The sequence below is a fragment of the Phyllosticta citriasiana genome (genome assembly GCF_038021145.1).
Source record: "Phyllosticta citriasiana strain CBS 120426 chromosome Unknown IWZ02scaffold_1, whole genome shotgun sequence".
Lineage (NCBI taxonomy): Eukaryota > Fungi > Ascomycota > Dothideomycetes > Botryosphaeriales > Phyllostictaceae > Phyllosticta > Phyllosticta citriasiana.
This window is the reverse complement of record NW_027117278.1, coordinates 2,540,661-2,558,073: the sequence shown is the minus strand read 5'-3', so window position 1 is coordinate 2,558,073 and position 17,413 is coordinate 2,540,661. Positions and strand designations below refer to the sequence as shown.

Genomic DNA, 17,413 nt, shown 5'->3' with positions numbered 1-17,413 from the left:
CAATTCTGGACAACTCTGCCCCAAAAACTACGGAAAAATAGGTCTAATCAAGTGAAGTGACGTTGTTTGGGGGCCACAAGGGTCCATGTCTGGAGAACCCTGGCCGGCCGCGGGTGTTCAGCTCTCACGTGATCGGACCGACTGCGCCAACGCCCAGCCTTCGCTTGACTTGCACCACCAAAGCCGCCCCGCTATCGCCATTCTACGCCAGTATCTGCCTCTCCAACCCTGCCTCAGACACGCTCGCCATCTTCGACGTCCTGTGACGCCCATAGCCTAAACCCGCTTCGATTGATGGCAACTGCCTCATGACGCGCTCCCTTCCGCACGCTCGCTGAGCCCTACCGCAGACACCCCGTCAGGCACTTGCCAGGCCTTTCGCTCCTCCGGCCCTACACGTAAACACGCACAACATCTCGACCTCCGGCTTGGCTGGCACGCCCCCACACCCTCCGCCATGTCGTCGTCCTCGCAGGTCGCCGAGTCATGGATATCGTCATTTTGCAACCTCCTCGGCCACGAGTACTTCGCCGAGGTATCGGAGGACTTTATCGAGGATGACTTCAACCTCACCGGCCTCCAGTCCCAGGTTCCCATGTACAAGGAGGCTCTCGAAATGATTCTCGACGTGGAGCCGGAAGAGGATGAGGAAGACGAAGAAGAGGAAGATGAAGACGAGGACGAGGACGAGATACTCGGCGACGAGAGGCCGCCTGGATACCGACGCGCCGACCGGCGCCATCAGCGCATGGCTAGCGACCTCAGCGTGATAGAAAGCTCGGCAGAACTACTCTACGGCCTCATCCACCAACGATACATTACGTCGCGACCGGGCATGCAGCAAATGGCCGAGAAGTACGAGCTGCAACACTTTGGCGTGTGTCCACGGGTACACTGCAACGGCGCCAAAGTCCTGCCCGTCGGCTGCAGCGACACGCCCGGCCAAGAGACGGTCAAACTCTTCTGCCCTTCCTGCCTTGACGTCTACACGCCGCCCAACTCGCGCTTCCAAACCGTCGACGGCGCCTTCTTCGGCACCACCTTTGGCTGCCTGTTCTTCATGACGTTTCCCGAACTCGACATTGGCACATCCCGCAGTCTCACCAATCCTTCCGCCGCCGCTGCACGCGGCGAAGACCACCTCATCCAGGACTCGTCGAGCCAGACGTCGACGTCCAAGTCGCGCGCCTCCAGCTCCTCCACCACGACACCCTTGCTGCCGCCGCAGCCCGCTCTCATCAACGGCGTTACGCCGGCCAACCTGGCGCCCGGCCTCGGCGACGGCAACATTTACGAACCACGCATCTACGGCTTCCGGGTCAACGAGCGCAGCCGCACGGGACCGCGCATGAGGTGGCTGCGGTCGCGGCCGGCCGACGTCAATGAGCTGGACGAGGTGCGCATATTCCACGAGCAACGACGGATAGCAGAAGAGGCAGAAGCGCAAGAGGAGGAGGGCGAGGACAGCACCATGATGGACGCGGGAATGGAGGGGGCGGCCGGCGGCGCCGCCGGGGTCGGCGTGCCGATTCCACGCAAGAAGGCCGTGGCAAGGAGGAGACGGGCCGCGGCAAACGGGGCCGTCGTCGGCGGCAGAGGCTCCCCAATGGACACGAATGGCGTGGGCGAAGGCGGCTGATTGATTTCAAACGACATGCGGAACGCAGTAACTTGCCACACATGCTTTGATGGGGCGTTTTCTGCTTCTACTTCTTCTTCTTCTTCTTCTCCTTCTTCTTCTTCTTCTTCTCCCCTTTATTTGTCTCTAGTAAAGCCAGCGGACATGGATGGGGTTGCCAAGTGGAGAGTGGAGAGGGGAGAGAGAGAGAGAAAGGGAGAGCGAGAAAGAGAGTGAGGAGAGAACGTGAGAATTGAAGCAGAACTTTTTACTTCTCTTGCAGACAACCGTCCAACCAACCAACAAATCCGTTTGGAGCCAATCAAGGCTACTACTACTACCTACTACAAGTTGGGGTGGAGTCATTGACACAAAAAAATTTTTTGGATGCTCTGGAATGCTCTGGAATGCTGCGTAGGTGGCGGCGGCGGCGGCGGCGGCGGCGGCGGCGGCGGCTGCTTCTCACTCTATGTAGAAGAAGGAACGGAAGAATCAAATCGTTGAAGCACTGTTGTGGCGTGGCTGGGAGACAAACATATCAACAACTACAGCGTATAACAGAAGAGAAGAATGACAACGGGCGGAGAAGGAAGGAAGAAAGGAAGGAGAGCTGGCATGTTGTTTGTCGATTGAACTGTGAAGGAGAGCAGAGCAGAGCAGAGCAGGAGAGCAGGAGAGCAAAGGCGGAAGGTTGGGAGGAAAAGAACGGGCTTAACGGCGATGAACGAATCAGCAGCAGATGGATGGTGGACGGAGTGATGGATGATGGACTGGACTGGACTGGACTGGACTGGACTGGACTGGACTGGACTGGACTGGACTGGACTGGACTGGACTGGACTGGACTGGACTGGAATCCCAACGAACTCATCTCATTTACCTTACTTACCTTGCCATCCTATCATATCTGATGACGACTTTGTTTTTCTTGTTCGGATGGATTTGTTGGTTTGCGATGGTGTTTTGTGATTTGCGTTTTACGCCGGGTTGTGAGTGGAGTAGAGTGGAGTAGAGTGGAGTGGAGTGGAGTGGAGTGGAGCGGACGGATTTGGATGTACACTTAGGAGAGAAGAGACGATGGGGAGGGCTCAGGCACTTCTCTCTTCTATCCTCTCCGTCCCTTCTTCTACCTACCTACCTACCTACCGATTATTACTTTCCTAACCTCAGCTACCTAGGTATCTATCATGTCATCCCATGCGCATGAATCTTCCTCTGCTTCCCGTCTGCCTTCCTTTTCGCCCCAAAAACTCAACTTAGCTGCTCAACCCAACGCATGGAACCCTCTGGCCAGCCAGCCAGACAGCCAGCCTACTCCGTACCTCCTACAAATAAAACCCAAACCTCCAAACCTCCCCACCAGTCAATCAAAAGACCGACCAGTGTAACCGAGTGGTAGGTAGCAGTCGAAGTCACAAGGACTGCGCCGTGAGGCTAGACTACTTGGCGCAAAACAGCCTTGTTGCCATTGCTGTCATGTCCGGCTCGAACTATCCGAGGGTCGTTGTTCGATTCCCATCTTCTACTGCGGTGCTGTGCGTGGTCTCTCTGTTTTTGGATTTTGTTTGGGGTTGGGGTCGGGGGGAGAGAGGGGGAAAGTGCTACATCTTGCCTACATAGGTGGGCTGGTGACCCCAAAGGAAGGAACAAAGGAAGTGAGTGCGTTTTCCCTACCTAAGGTACCTACTGTATTCCAGGTAAGGTACACACTTCTTACCGGTAGGGCTCGCGCGCTGATGCTAATCTACCTACCTTATCTACCGCCATGACCTCCTGACCTTCGTTTGTATGTAGGTAAGTGACAAAGTCAACTTGCAACCCCAGGCCGGCCGGCTACCATACTCATTCATTGGCCTTATAAGGCGGCTTCCTTCCTTCCTTCCTTCCTTCCTTCCTTCCTCCCGTCGTTCATCGCACTGCCTGTGCTCAGCCTCATCCTACAGGCCAAGTATACGATCGGATGAGTTTGACCTCATTAGTAGCTCGATGCCGCTTCAAGCCTGCCAAACCAGTAAATCACACAAAGCTTGAATTGAAGAGACAACGATGTCAGGTACCGTGAGTTGGTAAGAGCAGAGACAAAGAGAGAGAAAGGAAAAGACAAAGAAACATCAAGAGAAAAGCTAGCAGTAAATAAGGCTGCAAGTGCGCGCTCAATGATAAGGCTGGCCGGCAACCTGGGCTGCAGTAAGGTAGGTAGCCCAACTCATCCATCCGTCCGCCCCCGCCCAAGTTTGTATGTGAAAGGTCGACGGAGCGGCGCTTCTTTACATGTGCTGTACTTTGCGCACCACGGCACGCGTGTAGGGCTGACTGCACACTGCGTTGGTGCTGGCGCTGGCGCCGGCGACGCGGGACGGACAGACGGACGGACGGACGGCTGAGGTTTGCCTTTTTACTTACTTACTTGGTTATTTGTTTGGTCTGGATGGATTACAGGAACCCACTGGCCTGAATGACGTCTTGGATGGGCGCTGGTCGGTCGATTTTGGTTTTATTTTTGGGTGGGGTTGAGGGATGGATGGATGGAGGGAGGGAGGAAGGACGGGAGGTTTGCAAGGAGATCATTCACTGGTTGCGAAGGAGGTGGTGGATGTGTTTTGATGTGTGGTTTTGTGTGTTAGATTAGAAAGTAAATTGGTGTGGTATCGTTGAATTAAAGTTTGGAACCGACTTCTTTGCTCTGCTCTTCTCTGCTCTTCTTCTCTTTCTTTTCTGGTAGGTGGTGGTGATTGTGGTGATGGTGATGAGAGTCGTGAGATCGTGTCGTGTCGTGTCGTATCGTGTGGAAGACGGGGGGCGACGAGCGCGTCTGTCTGTCTGTCTGTCTCTTCATCATCTCTTTCCTCTTCCTCCTGCATCTCCTCTGTGTCTTTCTCCGTCCCATTCATCATCTCCCGCATTGTGTGTATCTCCCCGCCAACTCCACAGAAACCCAATCGATCATCCTCTAAACTCCCTGAACTCCACGTCGAAAAAAACCCACACATCATCATCATCATCTTCTTCTTCTTCTTCTCCTACCACTTGAGCGCAACCCATCGCTCCTCGCCCTCGCCCAGAACCCCCTGCCGCATACCCTTGTTCAGCTGCACCGCCAGCTTGAGCCCCTTGGCCCACTGCCGCCACGCGCACGCCTCCTCCTCGTTGCTGCTCCAGTCGGCCATGCTCATGCCAAAGCCCGTCCGCATGCTCTCACGGCCCCTCGCCACCGTCGACTTTGGCGTCGAGGAGCGCGGGGTGACCGATCTCGCAGCCACCGCCGAAGTAGCGGACGACGTCGTCGTAGTAGAAGTCGAAACAACAACAGTAGGCCTTTGACTCGGCGCGGCGGCCGCAGTCGACGACACAGTAACGGTAGCCTCGACGGGCTCACCCGTCTCAGCAGCAACGTGCGCGGCCTGCTTGACCGCGGCGGCCGCCGCCACCCGCTCGGCCACCTTATCGAGCCCCGTGACGCGCGCGTAGCTGTAGTCGGCGCCGCCGTTCTGCGCCAGCACCCACTGCGCGTACCACGTCAGGCCGCGGACGCACTCGACGGCGACGCTGGCCAGCACGACGGCCGTCACGGCGGCGCGCGCCCACGACTGCGAGCACGCCAGCAGCTGCGACAGGTGCAGCAGGATGTAGGACCATAGTGAGAGGGCGGCGCCGCCCGTCAGCGTCAGAAAGCCGCATACGAAGATGTGCGGCGTTTCGCCTAGGATTTGGTGGCCGCTGTCGACGAGGGGGTCCATTTTTTTGAGGGTTGCGACGAGGGATGATGTGTCGAGGGAGATTGTCGGGTAGGGGATGCGGAGTTGAGGCATTTTTGTGGGATTTGAGAGTTTGATTGGTTGGTTGTGGTGGTGGTTGTTGGGTGGTTGGTGAAGAAGCTGGATGGCGGTGTTAGCACGTTTGTGTTGATGGTAAGGAGGCAGGATGAGAGAATAGTCGAGTGTGAGTGCATACCTTGTACTAATTCACCCAATTCTTCTCTGGTAGTAGAAGTCCCTTGCTCTTTCAAACAAAGGGAAATTGATTTGATACTGTCTTTCTGGTTGGTCAAGGGTGTAGAAATGTTCCTGATCAAGTGTCTGCACATCTCCAATCAAACGGCGACCCTCATCTCTATATCAACTCCAACGGGACATAGTGGGGCCGCCATATCATCCCGCAGCGCCCCGGCCGAGCTAGCTGTCGTCGACTCCCAAGACTTTGGCTCGCGCAATCCGCGGGCGCGGCGCAAAAAGCCTCGTGGCTTGCGTTTCTTTCCCCATTTCGGACTTGGGGAGAAGGGGTCATCGAGACGACGACGACGACGACGACGTGGGACGGCCCGGTACCGAAACAGCGGGTGGCTATCGGCGAGGCGCAATGTAGCCCTGTTGGGCCGCGTGGGAGAAGACGCGGGTGGCGGTTTCTTCGGTCAGATTTGCTTCAAATCGCTGCCCGATTTGGGTCATCAAGTGGTTTTAAGGGTCGCCTAGCGTGCTGGGTGCGCGACGAGATGAGGTAGGTGGATGCTTTTGGCGCGTCCTGTGAGGTAATTTTGGAGCAGTTGGAATCGAGCGAGGTTGATTCGAGGTTAGACGACGGCCCTTGGTGTAGAAGGATGGGTTGAGTTGGTGGGAGACGCGTGGCTGGCGGGCGCGATTGAGGCCGTTGCGGTCTGGACTGACGTGAGATTTGTTACGAATGAGCGGCTTTGAAGAAGAATGGAATGTTCTTGATCAAAGGACAAGAAGATGCACTGTGAATACAAGGTTGGTGCCCACCTGTTGGTTCTTTGCACATGGTATTCTTGTGCCGCCATCAAGTGCGATTACAAAGTGCAAAGTGCGACATGTCGAATTCTTCCATTTAATCATCTTGGTCAGGCTGAAATGGTGCGCGTCATACCTCGTAGTGACTCGATGCAGAAACGCCCAAAAAAAGATGTGCATTCAAGAGTAAACATGCAGCATCATAAGGCTGCAGAGCATTCGTCCAGTCATAGGGAGTCGTTAGCGGACAAACTAGCCAAGTTAGCACCACCCACTTTGCGATTAATTGAGCTGCGTCTGCCAACACCTGATCGAAGGTCCGGCCGAGCTAAGTGACGACCTTGGAGGCTAGTTGTTCAGTGCTGATTTTGCTGATCCTATGAGGCGCTTGGAATTGGGCACGAATTGAGCAGACACGTAGGATCTCTGCAATGATGACTCTTTTTTTTTTTTTTTTCCCTGTGGCTGGTCGAGAGCAAAACAACCAACGGCGGAAGTGGCGCAGTAGTCGTCGTCTGTCCAGGATCCTGTCTTTTTTATTCTCCGTCGTCGTCGCCTGAGCCACTGACGAGCTTGGGATCCATGTGGCGGACGCCAGCTGGGATAGCTGCGTTTTCACGATGCCAGTGATCCCTGGAGTCGCGGAAGGCGTTTTTTGAGCCTCAACTGGCCAACAGGGTTGCAATGGCCTACGTCAGAGCACGACAACTGGGATGTCCCTTCATGGACCGGATTTTTTATTGTTTACTGCTCTCTTGTCGTCCACTCGTTTCCTAGCTCTTGTCCTATTCGAGGCTTAGTCGGGCGGCTGGGACGCGTGCACAGCTAGCCAACCTATGTCGCCCATGGATCTGCAAATGTGCATTTGCAAAAGTATGCGCATCATTGGACATGACAGCGATCAGCTGTGAAGGTCTGTCTGCCTCTGGCGCCGCACCAGCCGCCATGTTTTCATGTTTGCGGGTTTCACAATGGTCGAGCGCGCATGAGGAAGCTGTTTTGGGAGCGTCTCGGATGATTCGGTCGGCATACGAGGGAGGTCGGTAGGACAGCCGGAGAATTGTCCAGGCAAACAACTGGCACACGAGAGGAAAAGGGAAGGAGAGTAGACTAAAGCAGCAAAGCTTGGAGACGGCGAGGCCGTTTTAGATGGCATGAAACCGCAGGTGGTACCACGGGCGTCGCCTTTCAGAGCTGCCGCGAGCCGATACCGTCTGCAGGGTGAGGGCATGGCTCGCGGAGCAGCATTGCTTTTGCGTCTGTCAAACAGAAGCGTGACCGACCCTCGAGGAGTGCAGCGGGAGGGTGCTTGAGTGTTGTGGCAGGCGTAGTAGTACGGCATGGGTTAGTGGTTCATGTAGGCGCTTCCGGGAAGAGATTCAGCTGCACGTATTCGTCCCAAGGGCGATATCTTGTACGCCTGGCGAGTAGTACAGAGGGCAAAAGCGAGGTCAGCTCCTCTTTCCTTGACCCCTGAAGATCGCGGTTCCTGTGTTTGTGTAAGCTTGGACTCGTAGCAGTGATGCAATGGCTGAGGCTGGGGCAGGGGTCACGATGTCTGACATGGTGATTATTAGGTCAGCACGCAGATAAAAATCTGATCGGAGAAGAGCGCTCAGCAGTCTAAATTGGCTTGGATAAAAAAAGAAAGCAATTTTCGAACAAATGGTTGAGTGAGTGGGGTGGGTCTCAGGTGTCGTCAGCCATTGGGGAAAGCAGTCACAGTCACACCGACACGCGGTCTGACAAGGCGCTTGGACAGAGGTGATGGAGACATTTGACCATTGGGTTCTTTTGGGCATGGTTGCATGACGATGAGCGTGGCATAATTATTCTATACGGTGGAGCAGAGTTGATGTGACAACAGGATTTGGGGCGATGCAAGAGCGCACGGGGCCGGGAACAAAGGTGCGACGGGCGAGGGCCAATGGAGCGAAAAAGGCTGAATGCGGGCCTTAGCGAGGTGCATAGGAGTGGTCAGGGGGGCAAGCGGCCTGAGAGCAGGGCATGAATACATTGGGGTGAGACAGGCGTGGATGGGATGGGTGGATGGATGGGCAAGGGAATGCAAAATTTTGCATCCAGGGCCGAGATTGCGAGTGAGCGGCCTTGGAGCTTTCTGCTTCTTCTTTCTCTTCGTATGTGTGTATATACAGTACTGTAGAGCTGAGTGTCGCGGGCGGCTGGACTGGTGGTGCAAGGGCTGGTGAGACGTCGCCGGGGTTGACGAGCGGAGACCATGAAGCCATGTGCTGCTCTGGGAGGGAGGGGAGAGAGAGAGAGAGAGAGAGAGAGAGGGAAGAGAGAGAAAGCAGTGGAGAGCCCAGCCCAGCCCAGCCTAGCCCAGCGCAGCCACAGCCACAGCCTGCAGGGGCATGGATCCATATGAGTCGGCGCACGGCCCGCATTGACTCGTTGAGTTCCTTGCCAAACAATAAAGTCCAACTCTGCCCGTTTTCCCTCTCTTCTCGCCTCTGGCGACCCCATTACAAACCACCACCACCACCACCACCACTACCACCAACTCCATCCTGACGCCACCCAGGACTATCAATGTTAATATCCGGAGAATTGGCCTTTCCTTCACCTCTCCCCGCGACCCATCCTCCAACCAACCCGACCACTCTCACCACCCGGACTGACTCCAATTGTCCCTTCACCCACGCGAACAATCTCGTCCACCGCGACACTCAGCCACGGTGACGGCCTCGTCTATAAATTCTCTCGCCCCGACTCACCTTGGACTCTTTCATCCTTTCCGCAACTCTCTGCATCCTTTCGGCTCCGTCCGCTGCCATTTCGACATGTACTCGACACACTACCACGCCTCCTCGCCCGCCTACGCCATGCCTCAGGACGCTTACTACCGCACTCCTCCAGTCTCGCCTTCGCCGGGAACCTACTATTCACCCCGCTACAAGGTCCAGACTGCGACGCCATCTCCGCGCGCCTCTCCAAAATACCACATGCGCCAGACCAGCCACCAGGAGCCGCCCGTCTACACCTTTCGCGCCACTCCCCAGTACTACGCTACCTCGTCGCCGCGCTACACTGCGCGCGACTCTACGCCTCAGCGCGTCTACTATCAAGTAAGTGGCTCCAGCGCACGCCGTCGCGACTCGGATGCCGTGCCCTGCGCAAAGTCTTGCGCCTGCAAGAATTGCCAGTGTGGCGAGAAGAATCGCTCTGCTCGCACACATGCCTACCACAAGGCCGGCGGCAATGGCGACGTCTTCGACGACTACGACGCCTCGGGCACGCCGCCGCCTCCCTATGAGCCGTACCAAGGCCACAAGGAAACTTACACTTATTCTTACCCTCAGACCCAAGAGCACAAGGAGCCACACACTCCAAAGACGCGCTCGCGCCGGGCCTCCACCGCTGCGCGACCTGCGGCGACTCCGACGCCAAAGCGCGCTGCGTCAACCAAGAAGAAGTCGCCACCACCCAAGGCCGTCGCCACCGAGGCAGATGCGCGTCGCGCTGGCATTCCAGCTGGTTTCTCGTTCAAGAATTGGGATCCCAACGAAGAGCCAATCCTCCTGCTTGGTTCCGTGTTCGACGCCAATTCGCTCGGCAAGTGGATCTATGACTGGACCGTCTTTTCTCACGGGGCCACGACACCCATGTCCGAGATTGCCGGGGAGCTGTGGTTGCTCCTGATTCAGCTGGCGGGAAAGATTAGACGGGCTGAGGAGTGTGCGCCCAAGATCCGCAAGCAAGAGAACAAGGACATGGTCGAAGACTTTTTGGACAGCGGCGAGCGCCTGTGGCTGCGCTTCAACAAGCTGCTCAAGATTTGCGAGGAGTACATGTGGAAGGCGGCCAGACGCGAGGCAGGCGGCAAGAAGCCTGCTTCGATGGGCAAGAACAGCGGTTGCGAGTTTGTGCACTCCATCTTCGGCCGGGATCGCGAGCTGGAGCGCACGGAAAAAATCATGACTGGGATCCGGCTTTGGAACATGCGGTTCGACGCCAACTGCGACGACATCTTGCAGTATCCTTCTGCCTAGACGGTGGCAAACGAGACGACAAACGACGAGCCCATGACTCACACACGAACGACTCATCAACCTGCTCTGGAAAGATTTGATTTCCTTTCTATGCAATCATGGCCAGACTATACCCGGCTTCCCTTCTTTTCTTCATCTTCTGCTCTTGGTCGATTTCTGCGAAAGATACCACTTTTCCCGCTTTCACCTCGATTGTAATGCTAGTAGATTGTATGATTTCCCATCCTTCTGGTTGACTGTACAACACTCGACTCATTTGCTGCTCCTGCTGCTGCTACTGCCTTTCTGCATTGGGTGGCTTCCCTTCCCGACTCTTTACACACGACAGACACGGTGGTGCGGCATTCTGGAGGCGCTACTGCTGCTGCTTCTTCTTCTTCCCTCTTTGTTTTGTGTTTCAGCGACCAGCAAGTCTGCGCCCCCCCCCCCCCTTTTCTCGTTCATCTTCGGGTCAGACATTGATTCCGGCACATCTTGATCGATATACCACCACCATCACACACAGAGACACCTACTTGCGCCGGGAAAATTGAAGGGGTTGGAGATTTGGGGGAAAAACAAAAAAGTTGATTGCTTGCTTGCCTGCTTGCTTGCTGCCATTCGCTACATTGGTGCGTCTTTGCTTCTTCTTTTGCGGCAGTTTGGTTGGTTGGGTCTTGTACGTTTGGGAGGCTGGGAGTGGAGGAAACTGAAGTTGCCTTTTTCTTTCCATTTTCTTTCTCATGCTTGTTCTTGTTTCTTGTCATTTTTGCCTGATTTTTGGCGTGCCCCCCCCCCCCCCCCCCCCGTTTAGAATCTCAGACTAGATCGCGTAATGTCTTGTCTGCTCGCGCGGACCCCACATATTCTCTCTCTCTACATCTATCCCTCGTGACATCAATGCGTATGTACAACAAACTAACTACCTCCCCATCTGCCTGCCTGTCTGCGTCACCCCTGTGCCTACTGCCTCACCTTGCCGCCCATCCGCCCCCATCTCATCTCATCTCATCACAGACGCACCCACGCACCCACCCACGTCCTCCCTTCCGCCCTTGCCGTGCGTGCGTGCGTGCGTGCATCCTCCCGCCACATCACATCGCAGGCACACAGAGCAGAAACGAGATGCCGCCTCGCTGCGCCACGCGCTCAAGTCGCGCGCTTTGTTGCACGGTGCGGTCGGAGCCTGCCGAGGCGGCGCAGGTTGGTGTGGTGGGTGGGACAGGGGGGGACAGACGGACGGGGGCTTGGGCTTGTTGCCAACGCAGGAGGCGAGGAATGTTTGGGGGTGTGTGTGTGTGCCTTGCTTGCTTGCTTGGTTCTGTTTTTGCTTCTTTTGTTTGTAGAAATTTGCGCAGGTGGTTTTCTTAGACTATGGATTGATTGCGCTCGCAGTGCTGTCTCTCTCTCTCTCTCTCTCTCTCTCTCTCTCTCTGTAGAGGCATCACGCTAGGCATCCTCCCATTTTCCCATCTTCCCATTTCCCTTTCCACCTACTGTGTCTGACTACACGATCATGGTAAATTTGAGCATGATACCGCATGTGGACACCGCCACCGCCACCACTACCTCTACCACTACATACAGCACATACCTACCTTTCCGTCCGTTCGTCAGTCAGTCAGTCAGTCAGTCATTTAGATGAGCAGCCGACTAACCGCCCGAACGCCTTCGCAATGAACGAACGGTCCGCCGCCGCCGGACGGGATGCCGCAGCGAACCGGCCGGCAACGCCGGGTTACCCCCGTCTATATACGTATGCCGGCCCGGGCGGAGGGCGGGTGTGCGATTCTATATACAGTACAGTAGGTGCGCAAGGCATCTACCTGCCTGCCTGCTTGCCTGTTTGCCTGATGGACGGTTGGAAAGATGGATGGTGGTAGGTAGTGCTGCAGGTGATGGAGAAGACAGACGAGTTGGTCAACTGACTAGTGCCGGCAGCTAAAGCAAGGAACCGGCCGGCTGATGCATGTATTCTGTATGTAGATAGCCAGCATTGCATTTTGGACTGTGGGTGTGGAGACTCCACTCTGCAGGTGCTGGAGAGAAGCAAGGGGTCTTGGTGCGCCTACCACTTGCATGCTTGCATGCGTAGAAAGGCGACCAGCCAGACTAGGCGCGCTGTGGAGTACAGTGGTCAAGCATGGATGGGATGATGGGGTAGAGGCGTGCAGGACGTTGCGAAGCGGCTTTCCGTCCGTCTGCCACTGCAGTTGCGGGAACATGCTTCGAATGATGAAAGAGAGAGCGTTTTGTGTTTTGCGTTTGCAGCAACCGTGTGGGCAGTGGCCGCAGCGTGACCGAGCCCGTCTACGCCGTTTGTCGAGCGTTGCGGGCGTTTGCACACATACCTATTAAGGTGGATGGGCGTTGGACCAAATGGTGTTCCGCGTGGCTTCAAGCAAACGGCGGGCCTCCCTTCTGGCCTGGCCGCAGAGTGATCAGCATCTCAATTCAACTCAACCCGTCTCCCAATCAATGATCCAATTCTATCCGGTCCAATGATTTCATCGTCCTTCTCCACACTCTCATTTAGGGCTCTGCATCTTTAAACCGTGTGTAGCAGCACGGAGCGCCTCCGCAATCTGGGGCGGGGGGCCAAAGGCCGCTGCTCCTCACGCTCGCTCGGCTGCAGCTCGAACCGGGCGGCCGTTTGTGCGGCCGTGAGGAGGAGAGGTTCACACGTCCGTCCATCCTCTCACAACCCTCACTCGCACGCATGCTTCCTTGCAGCTTCACCGCGCCCGTCTCCTTTGACCGGGGGGCATGAATGGATGGGGCGCGTCTGAGGTCAGCTGCTGCACCACTGCACCCACACCACCACTACCACTACCACTACCACCACCATGTCACCGACCGACCGGATGCTGTCAGAATTGAGTGCTGACCCGCGGCGGCAAACGGGCGCTTGTGAAGGGCTGCTGGGACTGCCGGGGCTTCCCTGGGCAAGCGAGCGAGCGGGTCGACGGTCGACGGTCGACGACGACAACGAGGCTACAGGGGAGCCCTGCCCGGCGCGCTGCCAAATCTCACCCTCCATCGGGCTCGTCGACCCATCCGACTGGGCCGCCGCTGGCTGGCCACTGTGTGGTTGACGGTTGAATGGCGTCTCCTCTTTTTCGCGGGTCTTCTCTGACTGCATAGCTGAACGAATTGGCTGGCTGCGCCGGAGCCGGAATGCCCGTTGCCTAGGTCAGACAGCCTGTCAATTCTTTCCTGTCCGCGTGGCCAAATTTTCTTCTTTCAAGAAGACCCCTGACTTGGCGCGCTGCGGCAGGGAGCAAGAGAAGGAAAAAAAGCAGGGAAGAAAAAAGAGAGTTTGGTTCGGCCGCCGCCGCTGATGCTGATGCTACTGCTGCTGCTCCATACCTCACACACGCTCTGCGCTCGCCTGAGCGATACTACTGGCTGGCGGTCGGGCTGCCTGTAGGCATGGACCGAGCAGTATACCTTCATTCCTCGGAACGCCGCACCGCACGCGGGTTCGACAGGGTTTGGCCCAGGAGTCGGTCACCAGGACCGTTGGCGATGCTGCTGCTGCTGCTGCTGCTGCGGAATGGAGGCGCAGGGAGGCATACGGACGGGCCAGGCCCGGCCAGACGAGATGCGTGCTAAAAGGAATGCACAAAGCCGTCCGTCCGCCCGTCCGCCCATCCCTCGACGCGCCATGGCGGCGGCCGCCGCAGCTTCGGCCAGAGATTGGAGAATGCCTGTCTGCCTGCGTCTTGGGGGCCACGTTGAGACGCGGAAGCTGACGAGATGAGGAGCCATCACTGTGATTGAGGCGCTGTCGGTTATTGTGGAGGATGCTTGCTTGCCTGCTTGCTTTGGATCTGGCCGTCATGTTGACCTCCTGGCCCTCGACTCCACACCTGTCGCTGATACGCCGACCTCATTGTGTCCCATCACCTTGCAGCAGCAACGCGCCGGCCGCCTCTGCGCGCCTGATGTCTGTCGTCAGCCACATGTCGACTTGAGGTTGTTCCTTGCTTTCCGTCTGCTCGTTCGCTCGCGCTCTATTGCTTCCTCTTCTTCATGCACGCCTGACGGCTGACTGACTGACTGACTGGTTCGGCGATTTCCCTGGCTCGTTCCGTGCTGTCTGCTATGCACTGCTGCACCACACCGCGCCGGACCGGCACGCAAGCCAAGGCAACAGGCTGAAGACCGACAAACATTCACCGCCGCCGCAGCCGTGGTGGTGGCGCGCGTGGTCTCGCTGCGTCACACAATCTGTCAACCACCACGCGGCAGCAGCCACACGTGCAAAGGCTGCAAAGCAACAGTCATCGGCAGACTGGCAGATAGGTCTTAGATGAACCGCGGGAGGGCGGACGGGCGGGAATCGCTGCACTCGGAGCGGGCATGTCGCCTGTCGCTAACCCCAGCCAACCAACCGTCCGGTCCGCCCTCGGGCGGATACCCCAAGTCAAACCTAAATCGAGCCATAGCACATGGATGGAGGTGGCGGCGGGGGCGGCTCGTCTGCGGCGTTGCCGCGAGGTGGGTGGTTATGGTGTTGTGGCGAATTTGAGTAACTTGCACAGAGAAGGTGAGATGCTGGCTGGCAGGTACCTATGTATCTCGTTGCTGCAAAGCGCTTTCTAGAATGCGGTGGAAAGGGCTGTCTCTGTCTGCTGACGGCCTGGCTGGCTGGCTGGCTGTCTGGGGATTGATTACTCCATCAATTGCTGATGCGCGTTGCGTTACTGTAGTAGACAGTGCGAAAATAAGGAGTGCTACTGTCTTAGCTGTCGTGTAGCACTCTACCCCCACCGGCTGACTGACTGACTGACTGACAGCTTGCTTACATACATGGATTTACCGCGAAGTGATGCTGACGATGCTGGATTGCTCAATGACCAGTTGCAACTCACCATGATTGCAGTCGGGCTCAGCTTCTTGTGTCTTTCGGGGTATCTGATCCAGATGCCCCATACTTCGTTCCTTGGCGAGTTGTCCTTATTGCCTCCTCTAATTGGCCATCACTTCCTCGTCAAGAGCCAACACAAAGAAAAAACGACGGAGAGAAAAGAGCTTCAAACAATTGGAACCCTCGCGTTGACGATGCGTATGCTCCTGCTTGTTTTTTAGCCCACGTTCACTTCTCTGCGTGCAGAACGATTCTTTCCATCTCACACTGCACGTACCGCTTGAATCAAGCACTACTTACTCGCAACAAGTCAGCCAATTTACCTTGTCACCCGCACTTCGACTGTTGTGTATAGGAGTACACGATAGCGCTGGCAGACAGGTTGCAAGTGGCGTGGCATCCTTCTCCAGCACTTACATGTCTGGCTTGTGGTGCTTCAGGGGTTGTGCGGGAAAAGGGGGTATTAACTGAACGCACCAACTGCCACAAAGAACGCAAGCAAGGCAGAGTCATACTTTGTATGCATCCATGTGGCAGTCTGACACCTACGTCTTGTGTCAACTGCATTTTCCCCCGCGTCAACGTCTTCTTCTCCGTCGTCTTCATGGCTTGTCATCCAGAGATGCTGAGATTTGCTTACATTACCTGTATAAGAATTCCTTTCGTTCTCCGATTTACGTCTTATGTTCTTCATCCAACTAAATGAGGCAATGTGTCAGCGGTGCACTGGATCATCTCATCCCTCAATTGTATTTCCTCGCGCTTGGCGAGGCGTCGTTTTTCTTTTGCCTCCACAGGACTTTGATTTTGAACCAGGGCCACTCTCATCGCGGTCGTGTGGCGGGCGACAGACGACGTAGTCTTCCTCCGGCCTTCCCTCATGCAGCCACTGGCGCAATGAGTGCCGGTGGAGAGTAGTCTAATCTTCACCTCTCCTGTCTTTGAACGGAAGCACTGCTTTTGATTCTTGTGAGACCTCTCTCTGTCTGCGTGCATGCCATGTTGCACTTCCACGTTACGACAGACGTTCTTCAGGAAAATTTGCAGGCAAAGTCAGGGTCAGGGATGATTTTGTAATCCGTCGCAAATTCGAAGTGCAGGAGCTTGCAAAGTCGCTTGCTCATCACCGCCGCAACGCGTGTAAAGAGATACTAATGCCCCGGGAATGTCCGCGATGGAGCTCCATTGTCGGTGATTCGTTGATGTGGTTTATTTACTAGGCCTGTTGATTGATCGTTGAGTCTGTTTTAGTTGATGTAGTCTCTGTTTGCTCTCAATTCTAAGCTCTTCACGGAATTCGACGCTGGGCTACCTGTGCAGTGCGTTGGAAACAGTTCACTTGATCATATCGTCGGCCGCAGTAAGAATCGCTGTTGATGAAGCGTGTGAATGCGACTAAGGAATTAAAGAAGTAGGACTTGCGATGGCACATATTGTGTGAGATTTGTCAATGATGTAGAAAAGGGAGCTGACCAGTCTAATCGTCTGGGAAGCGTACTGATCTTGCCGAAGAGATGCAAAAAGTAAGTCACAGTACAAATTCCAGTCACAGTACAAATTCCGTTTTCTTGACACAACGTTCTGTTTTGAGTCAGAGGTAAAAGAGAACAAGAGGTTTTCAGGAGCTCGAATCAAACAACTAGATGTGGAGAAATTGTCAGTTGTATGGTCTTTTCTCTGTGTTTCTTTTCCACGGCGGAATGAGACGATAAACCTCTACATGTATGTAAGAAGAAACTGGACATATCTAAGACTTTCCTTTTTACTCAATCTTCTCCACCACTTCATCTCCTTCGAAGAACTTTGCAACATGAGATTCAATTCTTAAGAAATGGGCTGCTTTCGCTAGCAGTCCATTGAAAGATCCATCAAGACAACTGAGACACGGAGGCGTAGAATCAACGGAGAGAGACGCGATGGACGTTCACAACGCGTGTCGAAGCTCCTCCTTTATTTCACCACTCTCAATGCGCAAAAGACACAGCGAAGATAAAGATTCCAAGATAGTCAGCATTTGACAGTCCAACAGCAGACAGATTTGAAATTTTTGTGCCGTCGCTTCAAGAATATTTGGCAGCGGCTTCCACAACAAGACCCGTACCTTGATGAATGCTCCGAGCCATAGAAGACGGGGTAGCGCTTTTCCCACAAAGCGTATGTCTCACTGGATCAATTCGCATTCTAA

The 17,413-nt window shown here is 55.5% G+C and overlaps 4 protein-coding genes across 4 annotated transcripts; 3 read left to right on the top strand and 1 right to left on the bottom strand.

Annotated features, from left to right (window-relative positions):
- Nucleotides 1-188: 188 nt before the first annotated feature.
- Nucleotides 189-1,664, top strand: IWZ02DRAFT_440504 (casein kinase II regulatory subunit-domain-containing protein). Its single transcript, XM_066766838.1, has one exon. It carries the CDS (start codon nt 458-460, stop codon nt 1,637-1,639), a length of 1,182 nt encoding a protein of 393 aa, XP_066627461.1. The 5' UTR covers nt 189-457; the 3' UTR covers nt 1,640-1,664.
- Nucleotides 1,665-1,832: 168 nt separating this feature from the next.
- IWZ02DRAFT_29620 (uncharacterized protein) lies at nt 1,833-2,667 on the top strand. The gene has a single exon (XM_066763863.1). It carries the CDS (start codon nt 2,026-2,028, stop codon nt 2,527-2,529), a length of 504 nt encoding a protein of 167 aa, XP_066627460.1. The 5' UTR covers nt 1,833-2,025; the 3' UTR covers nt 2,530-2,667.
- A 1,971-nt stretch (nt 2,668-4,638) lies between these two features.
- IWZ02DRAFT_429491 (uncharacterized protein) lies at nt 4,639-5,427 on the bottom strand (the record flags this gene model as incomplete). Its single annotated transcript, XM_066765995.1, has 1 exon — nt 4,639-5,427. One exon carries the CDS (start codon nt 5,425-5,427, stop codon nt 4,639-4,641), a length of 789 nt encoding a protein of 262 aa, XP_066627459.1.
- Nucleotides 5,428-9,008: 3,581 nt separating this feature from the next.
- IWZ02DRAFT_29564 (uncharacterized protein) lies at nt 9,009-10,420 on the top strand. The gene has a single exon (XM_066763855.1). The coding sequence runs from the start codon at nt 9,168-9,170 to the stop codon at nt 10,374-10,376; it is 1,209 nt and encodes a 402-aa protein (XP_066627458.1). The 5' UTR covers nt 9,009-9,167; the 3' UTR covers nt 10,377-10,420.
- The last annotated feature ends 6,993 nt before the right edge of the window (nt 10,421-17,413 follow it).